Below are 27,761 nucleotides of genomic sequence, written 5' to 3'. Positions count from 1 at the left end.
ATGCCAGCTCCTGCATCAATCTCTTTTAATTTTTCTTGAAATGTAGGTGGAGGTCTTTTGAAAATAATATCCTCTACTTCTTCTTCACCTGATTTCAATTTCTTTCTTGATCTGGATGCTCTTCTAGTAAATACTATAGTAGATGACTTGGTAGGTCTAGTTATGATAACCTTACCCTTCTTCCTGATTGGCTCTTCTTCTTCTGATTTAGTTTCTTTTGCCTTGTCTTCTACATCATCTTCTTCCACATCATCTCCTTTTCCTTCTGTCAATAGGAGAGTAGAACTTGCTTGTCTCAATTTTTCTATTCTTTTCTTTCCTTTGTTGACTATTTGAGGAAGCTTAATTTCAAGTTCTATTCTGGCTTTGGCTTCATTATAAGTACCAAAATATGTATCCTTGGGATCTATAGGTTTATTCAAGAGTCCCTCAATGATATCCTTGGTATCATCAATGTTAACCTCATAGCTTAGAGGCTTAACCCACACCACTCTAGGTTTGACTTCTTGAATGAATACCTTGTCACAGTCTACCATGAAACAAACATCATCCTTGTAATCTTCTACAAGTTTCTTAGGAATTCTGAATCTATTATTCATCTTTTCCTTGAATGAATCAAAATAATTATCCATGATATTGACAAAGTTCTCACCCCTTTTTTAGATACTCGCTAATCTAATATAGTATTGGTACATCTTTTCTCCATATGACTGAACCTTTTGAAGGGAAAAAAATTTGCACAAAGAAGAATAAACAAGTTAAGAGTGAACCAAACATACACGGGTTATTCTTTGAAGTCCTGATGCTCTCCATGTTCTTGTTGAATTGAATTAGCATTAGCTTGGGAAGGTCAAAGGACATGTTGTTCTTCACCACCTTGAGAGCTAGATCAACCACCTCATATGACATGTTGTTGAGATGACTAGAGCTATAGATTTATGTGCTATCATGTGAATTCCAAATTTTAGCTCTATATCAGTCACACTACTAATCTTCATGCCTCATCCATCCCATTTGGCAAGAGTTTTTCTTTCCAGTTCTACTTGACTTTGGGTTTTGGTTGTCTTTACCTTATTCAAGATTGGGATCCTTGTGATTCGATGAATCATTTTCTTTATAATTTGAATAGGCTACTCTTACCATAGCTTTTGATTGTGTACATAGCTAAGGATAAACCTTATCCATTTTATCTGAAAGTCTTGGGGCATATGCGGGATGTAGGTTAAACCCTTGGTCTCCAAGTATTGATGCTTGGGTTTCAATGCACCATTCACACATAACTTTTCCAAAGCTTCATCCATCTCTAGGGTTCTAATATCTTGAATTGAACATCGAAAATGTGAACTAATATCATTAATAAGTAGTACCTTTGATGGAATCTGCGACTGAGCTCTAGATGGATCAAGTGCTTCTGTAATTGTTAGACTCAACTTGAAGTCTGGTGCCTTCCAATCAACTCCTCGAACCAACATCTCAGATCCTTTCTTGCTTATGCTGCTGGAGGATGCCATGCTCAGTAGGGTTTATGAAAATCCAAAAAATTTCAGCAACAAAATGCGCAAAATGCTTGGAAGCACAGAGATTGTTCTTAGCAAATAGCTCTTTGAAAATTCATGGTGATAAATGAATTTGATTCCATCCTTTTAACAATTTTCACTTTTCAATCGCCATAAATGCTTGGAATGATTGCTTGTTTGGTGACAGGCTATCTTCAACTTGGTTTGATCTTAGTGCTTAGCAATGTCATTCACAACTCGGTGTCCACACAATGATTTAGTGTATCCCGACTTGCTCAACAGTGTCTTGTAACTTGACCTAGCTCGGTCTAGATTTTCCTTAGAAAATCAGTGACCCCTTTGCATCTTGAATGTTGATATGGATCTTTCCTTTTAGCTAACTAAAACTAATGTAAGATATATGCTTCAGAGTCTTAGTTCCATTTATCCTTGTGGGAGATCAAGTAGAAATGCTTGAGTTACCCAATTCTTGAGTGATGTGTGCTTCATGGCTCATACTTGCATTCTGAGAAGATTTCAAAATCCATTGCTGCCTAATCTACTTTTTGATGTTGTTAGCCTTGACTTTCTTTTCATCTTCAATTCTTCTAGTGTTCTAAGTTATGTACAAATAAAACATCTTCTAGTGGTGTCTCTTATCCTCAAGCGATGTTTCACACAGTTTGCTCCAATGTATCCAAATTCTCCATAGTAGTGACATCTACACCATGTGTTGTAGTCCCAACCAAATATAACTTTCACAATTTGTTCTGCTGGTTTCAATATCTTGGTTTTGCATTTAGAAAATTTATGCCCATTCTTCTTGCATTTGTGAGATTTGCCTTCAAATTTAGGTTTCTCTTTACATTTATCAGCTCTATGGCCATGCTTATTGTAATTGTAACATTTTCTATTGAATTTAGCTTTACCATTACTCCAACATTTGTTTGATGTATGACCTAACTTACCACAGTTATTGCAAGTAGACCTTTGATTCTTTTGAGCTCCTTGCTTGGATGTTTCACCTTCTTTTGTGTATCCTATTCTAGTTTTACCTTTTTGTTTGTATTGACTTTGCTCATTCAACTAATTCATGTATGCTTGAGATATCATCATCCTCTCCTTAGTTTTCTTTTTAGTATTTAGATCATTTTGCAATCTTTCATTCTTTGGTCTTAGATTCATGATTTCTTCATTTGCATTAGTAAGTTGATCAATGAAATTTGCCTATTGAAGGGATAGATGTTGAATTTCATTGTTTTTCCTTGTATCTCTTCTTTGGCCTTGTCTTTTTCTTCCATGACTTCACACAATCTTACTGACTAAATTTCTTGTTCTCTTTTCATCTTTCTAACTTCTTCTTGAAGGTTACAATTCTTTTCTAATAGTTCTCTGATCACCTCATTAGCTTCATCTAAATTTCTTTTTAAATAGATATCTTCAATTCTTTCTTCAATATAGAATTTTTCATTCATCTATACTCCAAGATCTTTTCTTCTTTTTAAGGATTGAGAGAGTTGCTCCTTTGCTTTCTTAAGTTGCCCAATAGCCAATTCCAAATCCAACTTTTCATTGTCAACAGTCTTATCAAGTCTAAATACTTCCATTTCCTCTAATCTTTGCTCAAGCTATTAAACTTCTTCTTTGAGAACCACAATGCTTTGATACCAATTGTTGGAAATATAAGATAGGTTAGGTTACTAAGAGGGGAGGTGTTAATCAAGAACCAATAAAACTTATTTTTAATTCACCAATTAATCCTTCATATGTATTCTGATCTAATTGCATGCATGAAAAATTGAAAGCATTAAAAAATTCATAACACTTTGACACAAGATATGGTGACCCAAAAACCTTCCAAATAGAAAGTAAAATTGCAGTGCGGATGATACCCACAAGCTTTAGTATTGTAATATAAAGTTTTCCAGTTAAGGCTTACAATTAATCACGTCTAATGATTTGACTTGTTAGAAGCAATAAGGACTACTAGGTCGACCTTGTGAAAGGATTTACAAAATATACAATGAAGTATGCACTCGATAAAGAGATTTACAAAAGGCTGTTAAGTCTACCTTGTGAAAGGATTTAACTATTCCACCTATTAGGATGAACCAATGGCTGATCTCTGATCTACAACTTGATTTTGACATTCCTTTGGAGTGTAATGATCACTTTGCTATGATAGATAACTCTTTGCTGCTCCTTATACTACTTGTAGCCTTCTTACTTCACACTTCTACTCTTAAAAATATATTTTCATATTCATACCATATATTTTGGATTTGATACAATACATTACATATATACCAATCCAAATCATAATTCATCAAAGTCAACTACAATACAAGTTTCACCAAAATATACAAAGTCGGCCCAACTGCTAGTACTTGGGTTCTGAAGACAAACTCGGTGAGGTTCTAATACTTGGCAACCATTGTCAACACTCGGCATCGTCACACTCTCGATAGACGTAGAAGCTCAATTCATACTAGTCACTTCCAAGTAGTCTAAACCGGTCAACACCGGTGACTCAGTGAATACTACGAAACTCGACATATAAATTGAATCACTTGGTTGACATTGCACAGCTTGGTCAACACTAACATTGTGAACTTGGTATAAGCTGAATCACTTGGTTGACACATCCTAGCTCGGTCAACACTAGATTCACATCACTGATGTTGCAAACTTGGTGAACACTAGAGAACTTAGTTTGCACTATGTCAGTCGGTAAACACTATAAAGCTTGGTTTACACTGATAATCATCAATTTGGTACATATTGCTGGTGTGAATTGAATACTATTTATGGAACTTGGTAGCAACTGTAGAACTCGGTAGTACTTGAATTACTTGGTTAACATAGTAAACTGCAAGATAAACTCGGTAGCCGCTAACCATTTGATTAAGTACATGTCACTAATAAACAAACTTGACTATAATGTCAACACCTTCCTCATTATTCTGTGTATATGTATACTTCAAAAGTCTTATGTTGGTGAATAGATTTTATGTTTGTGTTATGTCTTTTATGAGAAAAATCTATTTTTTGACGATATCAACATATTCCTATTGCTTGTTCTTTTTCTTTATGGCATCAAAACTATTTGACTATCATATTAGTGCTGGAAAGTTTGAATGGATATTTAATATGAATTCCCATAATTACTTTAAATCTTTATAGATCCTTGTTAAGTTTATGACACATACTTGCATATTTCATAGGTGACTACCATTTTCTTGATCTACCATTATCTCTTCCATCATTTCTTCAAATCTGGCATATATAAATTGGGCTTCATCTACATATATAAATGTAGAGGTCAATATATATACTTCTATATCAATATATACATCTTTTTATTTGTACAAATATTCTTTTTACGTCCATATATATACTCATCTATATTTTATTTACTGTTAATATACTTTTGTTCAAGATAATTCAAAATATTATTGTGAATCTTAATGCATGATGTGCTTGTTGGATAGTGCCAATGATGTTGTTGAAAATGTCACTAGAGTATACTAATGCATTCTCATAAATCTTTATCATTGTTAATTTCATATCTATGGATGACCTACATAGTCTTCTTTAGTGTAGGAGAAGATTTGGTCAATGTTTATTTCTCTTAAGCATCATTAGATTTTTGATTATGTGCATACTAATCTCAACCTTCAATTTGTATGTGTAATGGAACACTTGCAAATCTTCTACACTTGATACAAAGCATGATACTTCTCTCATGCTTATGTTATGTTGTATAGATATTCTATCCTTGAGTAATTCATTGACATGTTTTCTCATACGATGTGTAAAGGAAAAGCTTGGGTAGATGGTTAGATTATTGGATTGTAATAACACTGGTGTCAATATTTGCAAGTATCTTTCATTATAAATTACTTGAAATCCAATAAGGAAGCATAGTTTGTGGTCGATTGGAATTTTAGAATTCGATTTTCTTTATTGTTCATTATTGTCAAAAAACATAAAAAGGAAATATTAAAAAAACACCAAAAAAAGATTTATCATTGCAAAAGCTCAATGAAATATTTTATTCGCTTGGATGGATGTTTGGAATCATAGACAACACAACTCTTACATGATTCTGACAGTCTATATCATATATTTTGGAATTTTATTTTTTATTATTTGACCACATGTTAGCATCATTTAGTACCCTTTCCTATTACATGAAGCTAGTAATAATATTTCATGTTTTTCTTTTTGACAATTTATTCTCATATTAAAAAAAGATATAGATTGCAAAACTTTATGTATTGTTTTAATTAGTAGCTGATTTAATATGCCTAAAAGTATGTTAGTCATGTGTAGAGATGTAAGAATCCTTCATGTGACTAACCACTCAACTAGTACCGAAACCACTGCAACTGACTATTAACTTCTTACAAACTGGCGATAACTAGTTATATGTTGTGAAGTAGTTGTCAACTTGATATTTACTTAATACTATAAATGTTGCATCTTGAAGAGAAAAAAATTGAAAGATCATGAATTGTCATTCCTTTCCAAAATATTTTACCATATATTTCTTGATGTTTCAACTACATGTAGAATACAGTGGTTGGTATTGATGTTATTATGCTGACCTTGTTGACAAGAAGCTGCAACATAAGAGTGTTTCTTACGAGCTTCAGGTAATATAATAGTTCTTATGGAATATTTTTCTTCATCATTTGCATTCTTTATTTGACTTTATACATTATCTTAACTTGATTTTGAAACAGCATGTGGAGCAATCATATGAAGGAAAAATGAAAAAGATAAGACATTGTTGATAATGATTATATTGAATATGAAGAGTACTTGCATGATATTCATAGTGATAGCCATTGTAAACTTGAGGTGAGTTATATTCATTATTTTTAATTTTACTGAAAAATTTCCATCATTCTTATATTAGTTGATAGTTTTTTTTTGTAGTACACTCTTCGTCCTCGTGTAATGAGGGAAAGTTTAGCACAACTCCTTGACTAAATTCCTACTTTAAAATGAATTATCTTTGATTTTTATTGATTAAAAAAAATGCATTCATGCTCAATTCACATATATGATTAGATTTTCCTATTGTTAATCACCTAGTCATAAAAAAACAGTCAATATTTTACTTTATCATTTACCAAAATCAATGGGATTGGCCTTATTGGATTGCCCAGAAATGTTTTACCTTATTCACATCACATTGTATCCAATGCAGAAATATTCAGCATTTCACAAAAATATTCCTTTCGTTAATGCTTCAATGTATGTCCGTACGCTGTTCCAAAGCTCCTTGAAAAAGGCCGAGGCGATTTCACAGAGAACCTTGCAAACCTTTTTAGTCGACATTATGTCGAACAGTTCACCTACTTTCTCTACCTTCCACATTTTGCTACGTGTCTACCTGCGGATAATTATTCTGGTTGTTGGTGTATTAGAGTTGCATGATAGCTATCTACTGGTTCTAATCAATATAATTTAAGAAGTCACATTTGGCATTAGTGAAGGAATATAAAATTACATATTAGATAAATAAAAGAATGTCTGAACTCTGCAAAAGTAAGATTGAAGACTACAAATCTTTGATGATAATCAAGATCATAGAAAGAGCTTTGGGCTTTGGCAACCAAGGAAAATAGCCTGATTTGTTTAAATAAGGACAAGCATCATTTAGTTCTCGGTGGGCCGCCAGTGTCTGTTCTCGAGGTTCCATTATTTCAACATCTTCGTATAGTCCTTATCAAAATCTAATTGAAAAAATATAATTTTTTTACAGAGAAATTATTTTTTAAACCAGAGCTCTTTATAAATTGGAATGGTGCACTTATTGCAAGCAATAGAGGAATATCTTTCTTCTTTTCTTCTTTGAAGTGCAATTTGTATGACTAATAATTTTATTTACAAATATTGTGTGGACAATTGAGTTCAATATTTTACATGCAAGTTCATATAAAAAATTAAAACCACAACTAAATTATTATTTTCTCAAATTTTAAAAAAAGTCCAGTTACAAGATTTTTAAATAAAAACATAAGTTTTATATCACAATCATTCATGATCAATGACATCCCGATTGAATATGTTTTATCATATTTTAATAATTTAATATTATTTCTAATATTTTTAAAACTTTAATAATAAAAGATTTTAATGAAAATCTTAATAATGAAGATGAAAATGAATCATTTTTAAAAGATAATATTTTTTACCAAATCAATAATTATGTTCTCTCTAATTTTATCAAAAAACATAATTTAAATCTAACAAATTTGAAATTAAAAAAATCTATTAAATTATCTTTCTTTAATCTATAATTACACCGTATAAAAGATGATAAATTATTGTTTTTATTATTAAAAAATAATAAGTGTGTGCTATATATAATGCAATTCCTTGTTACAAATAGTATTGCATGTTTTCTTGTTAAAATATAGTTCTTATTGTAAATTGAATAGGATGAAATTATAAATATTGAATGATCCTTTGGTTTATTAGAACTGATTAGAATGTTTAATCTTTGCCTGTGGCCAGCCTTTGAATAGTTGAAAGATTTATTGCTTGTGTACTGAAACCTTGCTTCATGGCTTCAGACTTTGAGTTGTTGCTAATAAAATCTGATAAGAATATTACATCTTTATTTTTTAAATTTTTTTCCAATTCTAAAAAATACAAAATAACCTTTGACCAATAAATTTTAAAAAAAATTGTTCACAAATTAATTTTAAAAATATGTTTAAATGTGATGATTGCTTACTTAAAAAACAATAGTTTCAACATTAGTAGCTTGATATATAAAAGAACTAATAAATAGACTTGAATTTTAGATTTTTTTCCCACTCCTAAAATTAATAGATAAGGGAAAGAAATAGAGATTATTAACTTCTTGAAAAACACTCGGAAAGAAGAAATTGATTAACCTCCCTTGATTAAGAAATCGTCACATTTTTCGGGTTTCTGGAATAGTTATTAACCTCTATATTGTGTAACTACTTGCACTATACAAATAACTTGAAACCAGAGCCATGAACAAATCACGTGTTTACAACATGAAGAACGGGGCATGTTTGATCACTGCATGTAATATGTGTGGCACTCGGAATCGTAGATCGTGGTCTCCATTTGACAGTCAATGTCATTCTAAATATTTGATAAAATGCCCTACTATTCCACCTTTGGTTGATGATATGAAACGGTTGCAGTATCTACATTGCTGAAGGGGATATTGAAAATCTTCAAGAAAATACACTGCGCGGGTATGGAATTGAACTCTTAAGTTATTTTCATGTGTGTGTTGCATCACAATGGGAGCAGTTATAGACCTTACGGACATCCATCAGACACGAAGCAATCGCAAGGGTTTGTCATTATCGTTGTTTCAGAGACAATGCACATACTATAATATGTTAAAATTCTTTAAAAGCTTCAGAGAAAATGAAATTGGTCACGGTATTTCAAAGTGGCAAAAGATCATGCGGATGTTTGAAACAGTTTTTGATGTTACTCCAAAAGGGTTACAGATGAGGAGCAGGGTAACAGAGTCGATTTCTTTAATTAATCCGTTATGTTCAAAACCTTTGATGGTTATTAGGGTTATTCGAAACAAATCAAATATTGCAATCTCCTTTCCAAGCTTCGAATTTCCACATTGGGATTTTGCTATGGATGCAAATCAAGTGACATTTTATTTGTATTGATTCCACATCATTAACCTACTATAGTTCCGTTCGCCATTTTATTTTTATTGAAACAGTGAAATGTATTATAAGGAACACAGAAATGATAAGACTGTGCCTGATATTCACCATTGTCTAGGATGGAACAATATCCAAGGTTGTCTGTATAAGGGCAGATCAAATAGCAACAAGCTGTCATGCTTGAAGGAAACTTAGCTCTGGTTAGGTATAGTTAATCACAAATGAAGATTCTGCAACCATTTTGAACAATTTAATTAAAGGTTGCTTGTAGAGGTATTTAATCTCGCAACGAGCTCCATGTAGAGTCTATACCAAGCACAAATCAGGCTTTCTGTCAAGAGAAATGCAGAAGATCATCAAGCAAATCCCCCTGTTGTGATTCATGCTTACTGAATATTGCACCCCTTGTAGAATACATCCCAATTATAGGGGTCTGTGGTATGGGTCTGTGGTATGGAATTCCTAGCTTCCCCCATAAGCAATTGAATAATGGCATGTGGTGAGGGAGCAGGTGTCGGAGCGGGAATCGGAGGGATAGGAAATTTGAATTCCACATTAGGTGGCTCTATCCATGATGGAGTAGAGAAGGGTTCTTGGGGCCTGCCAAGAGGATGAAGACCAGGGGAATATTGTTCCCTCAGGGAACGAGGGCCCACGAGAATCAAGGCAGGCCCCAAGGAAGGAGGATTTGAAATCTGGTCGGACAATGCTGGGCCCACAAAATGCTCAGAAGGTCCCCGACTCAGGTTTGCATGGTCAATGGTCTTCTCTCTTTGGGATAAAACCTACAAGTAAGTCTTCCTTCCCGGAGATAAAAGACATCTCGGACAAAGAAAAGGGTATGTTCACTATTGAAATCCCTAATGAACTAGTAGATCATAACATAGCTTCTATGGCATCCTCTCTGGTTGGGAAATTCATTTGTTCCTAGGCCAAATATAGACATTGTGAGGATCCATGTGAGAGACAAATGAGACCTGAAAGGGCATGTGGAGATAGCGGCTATGGCTAAGGGCTTCCTTTCCTTTGAGTTCTCATGTATGGAGGATCTCACAAGGATTTTGTGTGCTGGAAACTGGTCCTTTGGACATTCGATGCCAGCCTTGCAGAAATGGACTTCAAAGCTGGATCTCAACGATTCCTTCTTTGTTCAAACGCCTGTCTGGGTCCGTTTGCCTGAACTCCCAATGGAATTTTGGTATGAAGATGTTTTCGATGGCATACCTAAATCTTTTGGGGAGCTCTTATCCATAGATCCTGTCACGGTGTCAAGGAGCCGGTTAACTTATGCAAGAATATGCATTGGAGTCAGTGAAGAAAGAGATATGCTGGAAGTGGTGTATCTCCACTCTAAGCTAGGCACCCATATTCAAAAGCTAGATTTTGAAAGTGTCCCATTTGCTTGTTTCCATTGTAAGAAGGCGGGCCATGTGGCCAAGCTTTGCCCTAGGGTTTTGGAGGATAAAGCCAGGAAACAGAATCAGAATAAAAGCAACGCCAAGGGAATTACAAAGGACAAAATCGATCGCTCTAAAGAGGGAGAAAGTATGGAAACTCAAGGAAATAATGAACAAGGAATCAATTCCGGAGTAGCAGCAAGAGAAAACAGAGGTTTCTCCTCCTTTGGCAGATGAGGAAGTCCTACGGACAGAACTTGTACATATCAAAACTTTTTGTGAGGAATCACAAAGGGCAATGCTTGAGAAGCAAAGGATGTTAGATGAGCTAGTTGCTCTAGAAAACTTGAAGCAATCATGCCCTATGGGGGAATTAATCCAAGAGGATCAGCCTAGGAAAGCAGGTCCTGACCCAGAAACAGGCTGGGATATATCTTATGTCCCCATGACTCAAGCTTGGGGTGAGAGGGAGGAGGCTTCTCTCTTAGGAGGTTTAATCCTCAAAGGAGGTGGTAATCCCAGTATGGGGATTGCCTCTCTCGGGAAGATCTCAAGGGTGGTGGAAATGGTTAGATCCTCTTTGCCAGGGCAACTTACTTGTATGGAGGCTTTGTTTGCGACCTGTATGGATGAATGCCAAGGGAATTGGACATCTGTAACAAAGAAAAAGAAGAGTCAAGACCCTTCCCTAGTCTCCCCAGCTACAACAAGAATCAGAGTGAAGGATGATGTTGGAGCAAAACCAAAGACTCCTGGAAGAAATAGTAACAGCCAGAACAGGAAAGAGGAGACTAGAAGGAACCTAGCGGATGGGCGCCAAAGGACCATCCAAGAGACTTGCCTACCAAAGAAGAAATGAAGGTCATATCATGGAACATTAGGGGGCTAAATGGAGCCCACAAACAAGAGGTAATAAGAAATATGACAAGGAACCAGAGGCTGGATTTCATCCTTATACAAGAAACCAAAATGAGAAAGGAGGTGGTGGAAAAAATCTCTTTTAGTAGTAGACTGGAGGGCTTTGCAATGAACTCGGAAGGGGGTTTGGGAGGTTTACATACTCTCTGTAACTCATATCTATTCAAGTCTCAAGTTGCATACTGTGAAGGTAATATTCTTCTCATTCAAGTTGAAACTATTAAAAATAAAGAATCCTGGTTTCTTTTGAATGTGTATGCTCCCAACACTAAGAATGGTAGGAGTAATTATTGGGTTAAAATTAAGAATGCTTTATCTAGATTCCAAGTGGGGATGTGTATTATAGTGGGGGACTTCAACACCCCTTTACAGGAGGATGAAAAACAGGGAGGTCTGCCTCTAGATCTGGACAACAGGCTAGACCTTTCCGACTTTATCAATGATTTGGCTTTTCTGGATATTGACCTTCACGGAGATATCTTCACTTGGTCTAATAGAAGAGTGGGAAGAGACTGCATTCAGGTTCGTTTGGACAGGGCTCTCATCTCTTTAGACTGGTTGTCTTCTTATAATTGCAATATTTTGTTAATGGCTAGGACTGGTTTGGATCATTCGCCTATTTCTTTCACTTTAGACCAAATTGATATTAGACGTAAGTTCCCTTTCAAATTTGAGAAAATGTGGACCTCCCACCTAGATATTTCCCTCTGTATCCTGGAATGGTGAAATATCCATATTGAGGGCTCTGTTATGTTCAAGGTGACTAAGAAACTAAGAAATGTTAAGTTGAACATTAGAAAGTGGAACAAGTCTGATTTTGGTAATATCTTTCACTCCAAAGCTCAGGTCTCAGAGGACCTAAGCATCATACAAGATGCTATACAGAAGGAGGGATATAATGAAGAGAGATTGGAGGTAGAAAAATCTATCCTTTCCGAGCTTCACAATGTTATTAGTCAAGAGGAGGCCTATTGGAAACAGAGATCGAGGGCTGTTTGATTGAAAGAGGGGGACAAGAATACTAGGTTCTTCCACACCTCTACTTTGAAGCACAGAGTTCGCAACAAAATTAGCAACATCAAGAAGGGAGATGTTGTTATGGAAGAAGAAAATGAAATGGTTGCTGAGGCTATATCCTTCTTCACTAATTTTCTTGCGAAAGACCCTAATCTAGTGGATCAAGATCAGCTGGAAATCTTATCAAATATTTTGGCTCTGATCCAACCCGAGGAGAATGCGATGATTGGGGCTATTCGCTCCCATCAGGAAGATGAGCAGGCTGTCTTTTCTCTAGCAGCTCAGAAGTCCCCAAGTCCAGATGGGTTCCTGTCTTTTTTCTTTTAGATGTTCTGGAATGTGGTTCAACAGGATGTTACTAAAGTGGTGCACGAATTCTTTGGTACAAGAAGTCTTCTCAAAGAGGTCAATGCCACTTTCCTAGTGCTTATCCCGAAGGTGGCAGGGGTAGATTCAATGGATCAATTCAGACCTATTCCATATCTTGGAATGGTGGAATATCCATATTGAGTGGTTTGTTATGTTCAAGGTGGCTAAGAAACTGAGAAATGTTAAGTTGAACATTAGAAAGTGGAACAAGTTTGATTTTGGTAATATCTTTCACTCCAAAGCTCAGATCTCAAAGGACCTAAGCATCATACAAGATGCTATTCAGAAGGAGGGATATAATGAAGAGTGACTAGAGGTAGAAAAATCTATCCTTTCCGAGCTTCACAATGTTATTAGTCAAGAGGAGGCCTATTGGAAATAGAGATCGAGGGCTGTCTAGTTGAAAGAGGGGGACAAGAATACTACTTTGAAGCACAAAGTTCACAACAGAATTAGCAACATCAGGAAGGGAGATGCTATGGAAGAAGAAAATGAAATAGTTGCTGAGGCTATATCCTTCTTCACTAATCTGCTTGCGAAAGACCCTAATCTAGTGGATCAAGATCAGCTGGAAATCTTATCGAATATTTCGGCTCTAATCCAACCCGAGGAGAATGCGATGATTGGGGCTATTCCCTCCCATCAGGAAGTTGAACAGGCTGTCTTTTCTCTAGCAGCTGACAAGTCCCTGGGTCTGGATGGGTTCCCGTCTTTTTTCTTTCAAATATTTTGGAATGTGGTTCAACAGGATGTTACTAAAGCGGTTCAAGAATTCTTTGGTGCAAGAAGTCTTCTCAAGGAGGTCAATGCCACTTTCCTAGTGCTTATCCCGAAGGTGGTAAGGGCAGATTCAATGGATCAATTCAGATCTATCAGCCTGTGTAACTCTTTTTATAAGATTATCTCTAAAGTGTTGGCTTCTAGGATCATCAAGGTTCTGCCTTCCATTATAACATCTCAACAATTTGGTTTTGTCCCGAGGTGACAAATCCTAGATTCTATTATGACTGTCCATGAAGTTATCCACTCTTTGGAAGAAGGTAAGAGAGGAGGTTTCCTCCTCAAGCTTGACATGTCTAAGGCTTATAATCATGTGGACTGGGCCTTTTTCTTCAAAGTTGTTAGGGCCTTTGGGTTTAATTCAAGGGTCATCAAACTTATTGGCCAATTAATGACAACTACCTCCTTGGCTGTGCTGGTCAATGGCTCCCCCTAAGCTTTTTTCAAACCTTCCAGAGGTCTTAGGCAAGGAGATCCTATATTCCCCCATTCTTTTCATTATTTTGGCTAATTGTCTTGGAAGGATGGTTTCTGCAAACAGAAATGCGGGTGCTCTGTTTGGAATCAAACCTTCTTCTAGCCCCCTAGTTTTCTCTCACCAACAATTTGTTGATGATACTATAATGGGAAGGAAAGCCACAATTGGTGAAGCCAAGGTGGTGAAAAAGATCTTGAGCTCTTACTCTAGGGGCTTGGGGCAGCTAATCAATAAGAACAAGAGCTCTATTTTCTTCTTGAATACTCCAATTGAGTGCTAGAGGAAGATTGCTATTATTCTGGGCTATGAAATGGGAGGCCTACCTTCTAATTATTTGACTCTACCCATGGGTCTGAGACCCCCTAACTCTTTTTGGAATAACATAATAGACAGGTTTAATAAAAAACTAGCAGGCTGGAAAGGAGTCACTCTTAGCCAAGCTGGCAAGATTCAGTTGGTCAAATCTACCCTTCAAAATCTTCCAACCTATGCGCTGAGTCTCTTTGGGATTCCAAGCAAGTATGCGGATCTCTTGGAGAAGATCCAACGGAACTTTCTTTGGTCGAGATCGGAAGGCAACAAGTGTTTACCCTTGGTGGCATGGGATAATCCTCCCAAAATAGAATGGTGGATTGGGGATAAGAAAACTGCGACCTTTCAACAAAGCCCTCCAAGCTATACATGTTGGGAGAATCTTTTCCAGCAATGGGGACTAGAGGGACATCATGGAAGACAAATACGTCCAAAGACCTTCAATCAGAAACTTGCTCTTTCGTGAGTCTATTCCCAAAGGATCTAATATATGGAATGGTTTTCTAAGTGCCAGAGAAGTTGCTAACAGTAGGACGAAATGGAGTGTTGGGAATGGAGAGGATACCCTTTTCTGGCAGGACAATTGGCTGATTCAGGGGCCTCTTATTGTCATTCCTAATTTTGAAAGATGGGCCTACATTTGCATCCAGATGTTTGGAAGATTTGTAATTGATTATAGACAGGGCCAGGGTTGGAGGGATCTTACTACCATATCAGAGGACCTAAAACCTCTGATGACTACTCTTAACTCTGTGGTTGTGAATGAGGATCAGGACCGGCTTGTTTGGGAGAAAACTTCGGATGTTACCTATTCGGTGGCCTTGGGCTACCAAGCTATTATGAGGCAAGATTCAAGACCAGACTGGGCTAAGGCCTAATTCCTTGGACTTATCCCTAAAATCAACATTTTCTTTTGTCTTTTACTCCAGGAACAGGATACTTACTATAGACAACTGGAGCAAAAGCGGTCTTCCTATTCCTAATAGATTTGTTATTTGCAAAAACCAGGATGAGATGGTGGATCACTTGCTTATACGCTGCTCCTTCACTAGAGAGGTTTGGTCTTTTTTCAGTCAAGCTTTTGGGTTGAGCTGGTGTGCTCCTAACTTGACTATTGTTTTCTTCAGGCAGTGGGATAATTCTTGGTAGGGTTCTGGGCTTCAAACTATAAATAAACGGGCCTTGCCTCATTTTGGATGGGATATATGGAAGGAATGCAATAACTGGATCTTTAGGGATGCTAACCTTCCTGCTAGAATTGTGTTTGATAAGTGTCTGGTAAAACTCAAAATGCCATCACAAAAAACTATGTTTATTAAAGGATCTAACCCTTCTGTAGGTGATAATGGTAGAAGTATTGATACTCGAACAAGAAGAAAGGAGTGTCATTGGTCTTCACCCCTAAAAGGTTGGCACAAAGCCAACTTTGACGATGTGGCCAAAGGCAACCTGGGAGCGGCGGGATGCGGAGGGGTGATTAGAAATAGTCATGGGTATGGTATAGTGGCAATTGTTTTTTCCTTGGGACACCAAACAAATCATTATGCGGAGGCTTGTGCCGCCCTTCAAACTACTAAATTGGCTAAAGAGGTAGGGTTCAAATGCCTTTGGTTGGAGGGGGACTCAAATAACATTATTAAATGCCTAAGGGGAGAACACCCTCCGTCATGGAGTATTAAGAATATGATGGAGGAAACGAAAAATATTTTCCTCTCCTTCGAAAGGATCTGTGTCACATGTTTACCGTGAGGGAAACATGGCTGCTGATTGGATGGCTAATGAGGCAGTAAGGAGGGACATGTCATATAGATGGTCTAGTGGAGAGGGATTTCCGGCAGATGCAAAAAGTATAATTGAGCTAGAGAGAATCCAAGGGAGAACAAACAACATAAAGTGTAACTATGGTAGTTAATGTTGTCAATCAAACTTATAAAGTAATGAGAGTTTGGCACAGGCCGATTCAAAGGCATCATAATTGGGGGGCTTTTTGGCACATTTTATGGGCAATCTTATGGGCAACTAGTAATTACTACTTCTATTGCTTTACTGAGGTAGGGGACAAGTACAGCTTTTGTGAGATAAACCAAGGTTCGGCTCACGGTGCCTAGAGAACATAGAGTCTTTGTTTTTCTTTCTACAACATAATGGTTGGGGAAAGGCATCGAAGGGAGTCGAAGGGAGAAGTTGAGAAGTAGAAGAGGCATTTGAAGGTGTGGGTTGTCCTGCATTGAAAAACTTCATGGATGGGATCCGAAGATTACTGACCTTATGGCGAAGACATGGAGAGAGGGGAAGGTGAAGATTGATGGTGTCGACTTTCAGGTCAATGAAAGGGTTATTGTCGAGGAAATTAACTCCCCCAATCAGGGCATAAAATTCTATAGGGATAAGAAGATATCCTTGAATGCGGTGAAAGATTTTGCGAAGGACGAGAAGGAGATGAAGGATCTTGTGAAGACTAGTGCCTATTATGAGCCCGCATCTATTCAGAAGTTGTGGAGGTTTGTCCTAAGGGAAATTATTTCGTACATTATGCTCGACACAGGGTTTGACAGGATTGAACCCACCATTTCGTAATCCTAAACCATTTCAGGTATGGAACCAAAATTTACATCCCCTTCTATCTATTTTTCTCTACAAATAAGAGTATTATGGATTATAAGAAGAAAGTGTAAGCTAATCCAGCCTTCCATGAGGGTTTATTATTACTCATATATGAGCATTTTAAAGCTCAAACTCGTGGAAGGGCTAATGCCTAGAAGGTGGTTTCTTCAGAGGAGACAGAGAGCTCCCACCTCCCGTCAGATACGGAGGATAGTGCAGGTCTGCATTCGGAAGATGAAGATGAGGTGGCTAAAATCATTAAAGATGTGAGTAGGAAGAAGAAAAAGAAGCTAGGGAAAGGTTCAGAGAGAAGGATAAAGTGGGAGAACTTAGAGGAGGATTATAATGATGAGGAAGAGGGGATGGACATGGATAAGGAGGGCAATGTGAGAGAGGAGAGTACTAGTAAGGCACAAGTAAGCAGGAAGGTGGACAACTTAGTCAAAAGGAAAAGAGGAGGGGAGCAGGATGCTAAGAAGGCTCACGATGAGGGAAAGGAGAGCACAAATGAAGCTTTGCAAGAAAGGAAAAAGGAAGAGGATTTGGCTTATACTATTGTTTCTCTGGATGCAAAGGGAACGAAAACTACATGGAGAAATTTTCATGCCAGCACAGCGAAAATGGGTCTAGTTAGAGAACTTATCAACTTGGACATTCTGGAGGGAAGGGATGGCAAAATTCAGTTGGAAGAGCTAATTGACCCGACTTTGGTAATTCTTAGTGATAATGCTCAAAAAATGGGAATGAACCTCCTAAACAATGCCTGCAACAGTTTGGTGGACAATTTTCGGTCCATTAAATGGATCTTCCATGAAATTGAAGAGATGAAGTTCAGTATGCAGGGGCAGGAAAGGCCGGAAGGGGGGGATGGGAATGTCAAAATTGGCAAGCTGGATGCAAGGGTTTTTGAGATTGAAAAAAGGGTGGAAAGGATGGAGAGCTCTCTCCATAGCTTGGCTAACCAGAGCCTTAATATAATTAATGGTCTTAATGATAGCATCATTCAGCTGCACACGATGATGGAGGAAAGCAAAAAGAGGAAGGAGGAAAAGGACAAAGAGGAAACCAGGGCAACTGATGAGGATGCTTCTTTGTACAGTGAGAGCCCGAGCAAAAGGAGATTGGAAAAGAGGAAGAGGGAAGAGAAGGTTTCCCTAGATGATAACCAATCAAAGACCGACGAGGTTGAGGCCAAGGAAGAGCTGGAGCTCACGAAAGCGGAGCTGGCTAAAGATTTAGTGCCCTGGTCGTTTCTCCTGGTTTAAGTTTGTTCCCTGGCTTTTGGCGTTTTGTTTTTTGTTTTTGTCTATTGGCCGGGTTAGGCCTGTTGCTTTTTATGTTGTTTGGTTGCCAGACCTGAACTTTTAGTAGTTGATATGTTGTTCACTGGTGGGTTTCAGGAACCCCTATAAAAAACCTGTTTTACTTAATCCAAAAAAATATATATATATATATATATATATATAATAATATATAGACTATTGTGAATCAAAAGGATACTTGAATGGCATAAGAGAGGGATTTTCCATACAATTACTTCCATGCTTTCTGTGTTGCAGGTGAGCAGAGATTTTGCTTTGACTTGAGGTAGGTTAGTTTGTTATGCATGAGTTATTGAATTCTAATCAAAGCAAGAGAATTGCTTTTTTCTAAGAACAAAATTGTCACATGAAGCTTGAAACATTTAATCTTTGTGTCTTTGAACCAACAGGCAAAACGAAACCATGCAATTTTTTCAATGCATATGCATAGCCAAATCTTGTTAAACATATTGAACTCCTGAGCTACGTCAAGAAATTATATTTATGAAATGTTACTCTGCTTCGTGTCTTCACTTTATATGGAGAACAACTTTATTGAGTGTCATAGTTCTTTGCAACTTTTTGTTACCATCTAGGTGTTATTAAAAATATGACCTCACCAGGAAGTATCGGCAAGAAAGTAAACAACTGACTTTGACAGAATTCCTAGTTATTGCATATAAAATGCAGTCAATGCAATGAATTGATAGCTGCATAGGTCACCTTTGCAGTTGCAGTCTGTGGTTCGTATCGCCTCTCATTTCGTTTGCCGAAGTTGTTTAAAATTTAAAACTGACTAATTCAAAATATTATCTTGTAATTTTCTACTCAAAAACTTCTCACAGATATCTCATCAGAAGCAGAGACTCTGATTCATCTTGTCACTCAGTCTGCCCCAAGTTCTCCACAGTCAAAATCTGCCTGATTCAAAATATTATCTGATAACTTTCTACCCAAAAACTTATCTCGCAAGAGTCTCATTAGAAGCCCCCCATACCCTTGTTGCACGATTCCTGTCAAGTATGCTCCAGTTATTAACCCAAATGCTCTCCATCTCCTCTCCTCCGCAAACTTATTTAATGCTTCTTCTATCCTTTTGACATCTTCTAAACCATCTGTTGCAGTCATTGCTTTTCCAAGGCACCTTCCAAGAACCACCGCATCCTCAAGTGTGGCACCACCACCTTGGCCCAAGTCTGGAGTCATAGGGTGCATTGCATCTCCTACAACACACACATTTCCCTTGCTCAGCTGTCCTAATAACACTTGCCAGGGCCATCTTAAGCTCAATTGGGCTAATGTTAAAGTGTCTATCTGAGACTTCTTTACCATATCTACCATTTGCTCTGGAAAATTTCCAAGTTTCCCCACCGCAAATTCCAAAATTTTCTTTGGATCCTGTGAAATCTCTGAATCTGCAATACATTAAACCAATTAGGCTTTGTATTGTCATTTTTAAGGAAAACAGAAAAATTGCAACTTAGAATAGCAACTAAATTATCACATCTCTATCTCATGAACTTGAATGCTTTTCAAATAATTCCAGAGGGAATGCATTAAAGTGCTTGCATCTACCTAGTACCGAGAATAAAATCAATAAGTCATAGATGGCAAAGTATTGTACCATTAGGATGTGATGTCTGGGTTGTGAACCAGTAAACATCCTTGTCATTACATGGAACAAATCCCGCCCTCAAATTTTCTCCCCAATATTGTTGCACATTTGGTTCGAAATTATGCCCTTCAGGATATGTTGCCAATCCTCTAATGGCTGATCTCCCAGAGAGACTAGGGGCTTGAAGCCCTAACCATTCAGCAATCACAGAATTCACCCCATCACATCCTATCAATACCTGTACATTCAGGCACAAATTTGAAACGGTGATGGATTGCTAGCCCTTTATGAGCTTCATTGTATTGCTAATTTTGCACCCAAGTTTTGTTCTGATGCAAAATCTTTGGTTTTGAGCACATTTTAGTGGGAAGTCCATGAGTTACAGCTTTAATGTATGTTCCATCTCTCTATACTTGCTGTCTATATTTACTTTTCCATAGATTCTGCTATTCTTTGATTTTTTCATTCATTGAAGAAAGCATATTTATTTAGACCATACCTTAGCTTTGATAAGTACCCCATCTCTCAACTGTATTGATATCAGGGAAGAATTCTCAGTTTTCTGTATGGAAACAACTTTGGAGTTAAATCTGATTGTATCTGTAGGCAATTCTTTCGCCAGAGTTCCAAGAAGAACACCTCTTTGCACAGCCCTAACCTCGTGATTTCCTCTGATAGGCAAAGAAGGAAAATTTAGCTTAGCTTCAGAGTCCATCTGAAACAAACTAGAAAGTTAAATGAGATTGGGTATAGATAAAAACGCAAGGAATGTTAAATTGAGCATGCTTACAATTTCCCAGAGCTGCCATACGAGATCTCCTTGGTAAATCCTGAGGAAATTGTAGTAACTCGTGCCCTACAAGTTACATAAAGAAACCCCGAGCTCTTATCAGATAGCCCTGCTGCAAGCAAACTAATCAATAAAATTGGGGTATGTCATGATCATACCTCTGCAACTGTGGATGTTTCCTGCGAATGGATTCTGCAACGCCAAGATAATCAAGTGCCCTCCAAGCATTGGTCATCAGGGTTAATGCAGCCCCTGTTGTTCTCAACGAATCCGCCCTCTCCAAAACCAAGCTCTTCAACCCAAACCTACATTTTATTAACATGAAATTTAATATCCGAATAACCAACAAGCAACCCTTTGAATATAACTTGGCTATGGAAGTTACACAGTATAATTTAGTTAAACATGTTCAGACCATGTGGATATATATATTTCAAACTCCTGTCATAAATAGTATCCTAATTTTTAGCACAATCCAAAGGACCTACTGAATCTACAATAAACCCAAATGATTGAAAACGTAAGTACCTGTGCAGAGCTACTGCTGTGGCAAGCCCCGCAATTCCACCTCCCACAATAACTATGCCTTCAAACTCTAAATTAGTCAATGATGTTTCCGAGGATCTATCATTTTCCGTGTTCATGTTGTTCAATTTCATCCTAATTCTTCAATCCTCTGATAACTCTGCCCTAAAGGGTGTTCAGATTTTTGGACTGTGATCTGAAACATGAGAAGCCAATGCAAAGAATGGAGTATACATAATATGCTCGATTAGCCATCCCATTAATTTAGGCTAGTCAAAGGAGACGACATTTATAATAATAATAATAATTTTGAAATCTTGGCTTTAACCGTGCACAGGAAAGCTCCTGGAGTTTTCTCACTATAATAGGTATTACAGAAAGCCAGCCGCCTTGTTTGATTACAACAGTACCCAGGTTTAATGTGGGCATTAGGAAATACTGTCTCTTTGTCTTATACTAAGTATTGGTTATCTAATTAATTCCATCACTTCTTAGTTTATTACCCCAGATTTGCTCTGCGAAACAGCAGCGAAGTCGGCTGGGAGATGTTTATAGTGAGGCATACGTTTTGTCCACGGTTTGGGCGATGAAGTTCTATGAAACCCATGTGGTCAAACCAACTTTGACAGGAGGATGGTAATCAGAGTCTCCAAACAACACGTGTCAAAGTTTCTGCCATTTGTATTTGTTGTCTAAGCGAATTAGAAGTATACATCTGTAATGTTAGTCACTTTGCAAAAATTATCAAATAAATGAAAGTATTTGTAATCAACTGTCATTTATTGATAAGAAACTTAAAAAATGCAATTTGGTGATAGGAAATGTATTTTCCCTTTGGTACTTCAAATCGGAATAGGGAATAGACAAACATATTCTAATTTTACTCTAAAATGAACATATGTCCATTCCAAAAAATAGTTGTTATTGGAATGGGTCATTCCTATTCCCAATCTAAACTTAAAAAAAAAAATTGGTTAAATTTCTTTTTTTAAATTAAATTAAATTTTCTTTTCCAAATTTTTTTTAAAAAAAATTTAATTGTTTATTATTATTATTATTTTATTTTATTTTTTATTATATCTATTTTTAAAAATACAAAACTTCACCTTATTCTTATTCCATTTTTGTACAACCAACCAAGAGAGTAACATATTCCCAATCAAATACCAGTCTAACCAAACAAGAATGGGATTGCTCTTTTCCACAAGAATGAGATCGCTCTTTTCCATTCTCATTCCACATTTCCATTCCTATTCTAATTTTCCATTCTAATTTTCTATTCCTATGCCAATAAACAAAAAGGCCCTGAATGTGTAGTATAGTTAATGCCGGGAGAAAGGTTGGATTGTGTGTTACTATTAACAATCACTTTTGAGCTTAAATTTGACAACCATTTGTACATCAAAATTTCAATATTTGTTATAAACATAATATACTTTACAAAATAATTTATAAATGCCCCATAAAAAATTAAAAATTAAAAAAAAGATTTGCAATAAATTTTTAAGTATTTTATAATTGATATCTATTGACATTTTTAAAATAGATTTATTTAAGATATCCATACTAGCATATTTATAGTCACTCTATGAAATATATAAATAAATATTTGAAATCTCATATTGAATAATTGGAAATGTATACAATTTTTTTTTAAAATAGAATATTGAACATAGCATAAAATACTAAAATAAAAGATAAATTATATTATCAAATATTAAGATTCAAATTTTATCTATGATATTAAAAACTAGTTATATTTGTATTAAATAAAAAATAAATATTTTTATAACATAATTAATAATTATAATAAATAATTAAATTAATTAAAAATAAAATAAAAATTCTATGTACGTTTGAAATCAAATGTAAAAGAATATATTCTCCCACTAGTAACAATGCACTTATTTAATCAGCTATTTATGATCTCCGTGACTAAAATAGGGACAAAGTAAGGTAAATGGAGCCTTAAAAAATTCAGATTTTTTTTAATGAATAAATTTAATTTTATTCCTTATGAGGAGTGAGATAAACAATTTTCTTTAAACTATTTAAATCTAGAAAAAATTTAAAACTATAGTATATATACATATGTTTCAAAAATATTATATATCCATATGTTTCAAAAATCTTTTATGTGATTGGTTATTAAAAATGTTATATTGCATCTTAATGGATGTAATCATGGGCTTCCACATTCATGTTATAATGTGTTTGTAGAAAGTATTGTTCTTTATGCTAAAGTATCATTGGATTAATGTAGTTGACTCATATGAAAGAATAGTCTTTGTATTTGAGAATATTATTACAAGGTATCTTTTACAAGATCAAAGTAAGCAAGGTATAATATTTATATGATTTTTAATTTTTTTTTTGCATATATATTAACTATTGTAATATATAAAATTAATTAAACTAAATTCAAAATGGAAGGTTAGTTTAGAAGTTGTGTATATTAACAAGTTCAAATTAATCTTGGTAACTATATTCTTACTAGACATACTACAAATTACAATAATATAATTTTAACTTTTTAAAAATTATTATTATTGATATGCGGTGGGTCATATGATTTCAAAATATTAAAACCATATTATACACAACCTTGAAAGAGTCCTAAGACATCAAATATTAAAGAGGGATATGACACATTCAATATATTCATATTATAGAATAACTTGTGTGATAATAATATTAATATAAATTACCTAAAAAACATTTTAATCATATTACATATCTTATATTTTAATTATATTCCACATCTTATACTTCATCTTATGACATATATGGTGCTGCAATCAATTAAATAAGTAAGCAATAGGTTGAGGTTGCTTTGTCTACCATTTAAGTTTAATGTATGAAATCTACTCATCCTTGCAAAGAAGTCATTTGTTTAAGAGTATGGGTTTAGATATTGGAATAAAACAAGGTGGGGTGACAATTTATTGTAATTTAACTAGAGTTCAATTCGGCTAACTAAAAACCTAACTTTTCATGCTAACTTTGTGAGCTAATTCTTCAAAGATGCCATTAGATGTTGAGGTTAGCAATCGTTGGGAAATTGTGAGATAATTTTTAGATTGTGACATTGTAAAATACATGAAACCTAAGAATGAGGTAATTAGATAGAAGTAGTTAATGATGATAAGTTAATAAACAAAAGGTAGAAACCTAGATATTGAGTCATGAATTGGAATGAGTTAGATTAACAATATGTTTTTGGATACAACCAGAAAATGCTATAGAGAAGAAAGATGTGCTAATGGATACTAGACAAAGTTTATTGCACATATTTCTAAATCCTTGATAAATGGAGTTGATTTCTTACTCAGGGTTGACAAGTTCCTAAGAAAGATGGTATAGGGATGACCAAGGGGTTGGTAATTAATACAATCTAAAAGTGATATAGAAGAGAAAGATGTGTTGATGGATACACAACCAAGTCCATTGCATATATATATCCTTGATAAATGGAGTTGATTTCCTAAGTAGAGTTGACAAGTTCCTAAATAATATGTTTTAGGGATGATTTGGTAAGCTAACTTGGGGTAACCAAGGTCCCAAGCTACTGTATCCAAATGATACTTGGGACAAAATACACTAATCAAGATAGGAAAGATTTTAAGCAATATACATGTTGATAGATAAAACTAATAATGATCTAGATTTAGATTTTAATAAAGTGATCTTGTGTGGGATATGGTGATGGTTTGGACTGGGGGATGCGAGAGATCATGATGATGAATGATGAAATGAACATTTGGGTCTTAAGCCAAGTTCTAGGATGATGGTGATGTTTAGTCAAGGAAAATGGGTGGACATGACAAGGTGAAGGGATATTCAATATTTTTGGTTGAATGGATTGAGGATAATTGATGTTGTGATAGAAATTATGGTTTAAGATGACCTTAATAGGTCCGACAAAGGTCTATAATATTCAAGATTAAAAATTAACACTCCTAATTGATTAAATCATGCTAAGATTGTACAATTACCACATGTTGAAGTAGAGGCACCACTCTATGAGATATATACACATAGGTTGAATTGATATGTAACCTTGGTGAAAAGGTTGAGTGTATTTTACTAGTATTACACATGAAAACATGCCAAACAAAGAATGCAGTCGTATAATGACTCAAGTAGGTGTTTTATTCCCCATGGAATCATAATGGTGACTTTTGTCCCCTCTCTAATTTGAAGGAGGAATTCATCCCACTAATACCATATACCACATAAAATGGATATCTAGGGAATGAAAACTCATGTACCACCTTAGACCTCTTATCTTGGAGGACCACCCTTTCACAAATTAGACTCTAAGTCACCAAATGGAGATACAGTGTGAGCATTTTTCATCCCAAAAATAGTGCACCACTTGGAATAATGCTCTAATTTCTTAAAGGATTATAAAACAAGGTTCTCAATGGATCTATGAATAATGGTCCCATTTAATACAACTTGAGATTGGGGGGTCTCCATATTCATCCTCACCAGACAAGTCTCAACAAATAAAAGGTGTTGTGGCTTGGCTTGAATCACATTGGATACACTTAGAGTTACAAATTTCACTAGATCACCCCTTTATATATGCTACTTAAAATGTGTTTTTAACTTTTGTAAGGTAATGAATTTCCCAAGTATGCCTCATAATGAAAATGATTTAGCTAGGTATTTTTCATTACTAAAGTACAAGGGGAGAGCATATAGATAATTTATAGATTGACTCGAGAAAAAATATAATCTAAACACAAATGAAAGACGTGAAAGTTCGATATCCACCCAAAGGATATGACGAACAATAGAAGTATAACAAGATGCTATTTAAAATAACTCACTTTCTTAACAAAATATCTCCATATACACAATTGAATACTGATTCATTACAAACATATAAAATGATATGTCGGGTTGTAAGGCCTTCCTGGTTACAACCAATTGCATTCTAGATTAGAGACGAAAACTCACTACTCTTGAGCAATACCTTCTTGAGCAAGAGTAACTCTATTGACTAATCATCTCCCCCTCCTTCTAAGACTTAGGACATTACATATATAGGTATCAAGATACATAGGTCAACTTTGAGTTCACGATCTCCAACAATAGGAAACATGATATACAATATAGGACTGACCCTAAATTAATTAATGACCAAATACATAATGCATGATAAAAAAATATGTGGCTTCAACTATAGGTCCACACATTAACCAATTGTCTAGATCCAAGAGCATGTAAGCTAATGTTGGCTAATTTCACATTCCCACCAAAATGGAGATATTTCAATTTAACCAATGTAACATTCATATATTTGAATATTCAAATATATTAGGGCATGCAAATAAATCTTCAAGACCTTAGGTTATGTCTTTTCTTAAGTGTTTTTGCGTTTTGAATACATCTTTGTGGGCCCATGTTTTATCCACCATCAGATCAAGAAGGATCGAGGTTGTCACTTTGTCAATGTCAGAATTTGCAGAACTTGTTTTCATTTTGAAAAAGTGATGAGTTGCCACATATTTCCATGGACCCCTTTCCTTGGTCGGCACAGTCATCAGTTGGTTTGGTATCTCCATCATCTAATCTTATGAGATCAACAATAGACGCTTTCCTGCATTTCCAAAATGAACGATCTTTATATAATTTGGGCAAGCACCTTGCTGACATGTGGCATGTGGGTCATATTTTCTTTTGTGGGTTGAAAGTGAGGTGGATCAATGTTAGGTGAGTTGGAGTATGATAGGCATTTCATTGGCTAAGTCTTTAACATGGTCAGTTGGGTGGGCCACATGTTCCTAGTTTTTGCCTTCACTATTAGATCAAAGAGGATCTACGATCGTCGCTTTGTCACTTTATGAAGTTTCAAGGTTTTTATGGAATGTGACAAAGCAACATTGTGACATGTGGACTTCATGACATCATTCAGCTTGGTGGGCCACAAAAGTAGGACTTGTCAAGACAACATGGATATGTTAGAGCAGTGTGGCCAGTCAGCAAGCTTCGATTGGTCAGAAATTTACATGGATGTCGAGGTGGTAGTCGGGTGCTTAGTGGACCCAAAAAGGTCAAAGGAAAGTGCAGTAATAACTAAGGTCTTTCGTGATCATCAATCTTCTCAGATCGATGATCATCGCTTTTTCTCATTATGGACTTGCTCGATCTTTAGACAATGCGGGAAAGCAACATGAGGACACGTGTCCAAGTGGCCCACATTTTGCAGAGAGCTAATCGTAAACAATTAAAGGGTAGTCTAGTGGTGACAGTTAAGTAGGTTTTTGACCATGGTTCTACAAAATGTAAAGGTTAATGAAAGGTGGCACAGTTAGGATAATATGGTGGTCAACTCATGAGGTGGTGAAAGGATAAAATATTGTTGGTCCACATGGCTCATTTTGGTTGCTTGACTAGGTTGACCTACTGATTTTACTGATTTGTCAAGCCAAAAATGGGAGAAGTAAGTGTTTT

At 35.8% G+C, this 27,761-nt stretch overlaps 1 protein-coding gene across 1 annotated transcript; it reads right to left on the bottom strand.

Moving 5' to 3' along the window:
* Positions 1 to 18,824: 18,824 nt before the first annotated feature.
* Positions 18,825 to 21,868, bottom strand: LOC149554497 (monooxygenase 2-like). The gene is made up of 6 exons (XM_089828546.1): positions 21,300 to 21,868; positions 20,930 to 21,076; positions 20,772 to 20,837; positions 20,481 to 20,652; positions 19,991 to 20,219; positions 18,825 to 19,781 (listed from the first exon to the last, which is right to left on the bottom strand). The coding sequence occupies exons 1-6, from the start codon at positions 21,428 to 21,430 to the stop codon at positions 19,252 to 19,254; spliced, it is 1,275 nt and encodes a 424-aa protein (XP_089684672.1). The 5' UTR covers positions 21,431 to 21,868; the 3' UTR covers positions 18,825 to 19,251.
* Between the last annotated feature and the right edge of the window lie 5,893 nt (positions 21,869 to 27,761).

Source organism: Cupressus sempervirens, chromosome 5, assembly GCF_028749045.1.
Source record: "Cupressus sempervirens isolate cs-2001-9-10 chromosome 5, ASM2874904v1, whole genome shotgun sequence".
In the NCBI taxonomy this organism is placed as follows: Eukaryota; Viridiplantae; Streptophyta; class Pinopsida; order Cupressales; family Cupressaceae; genus Cupressus; species Cupressus sempervirens.
This window is presented reverse-complemented; position numbering and strand designations above follow the sequence as displayed.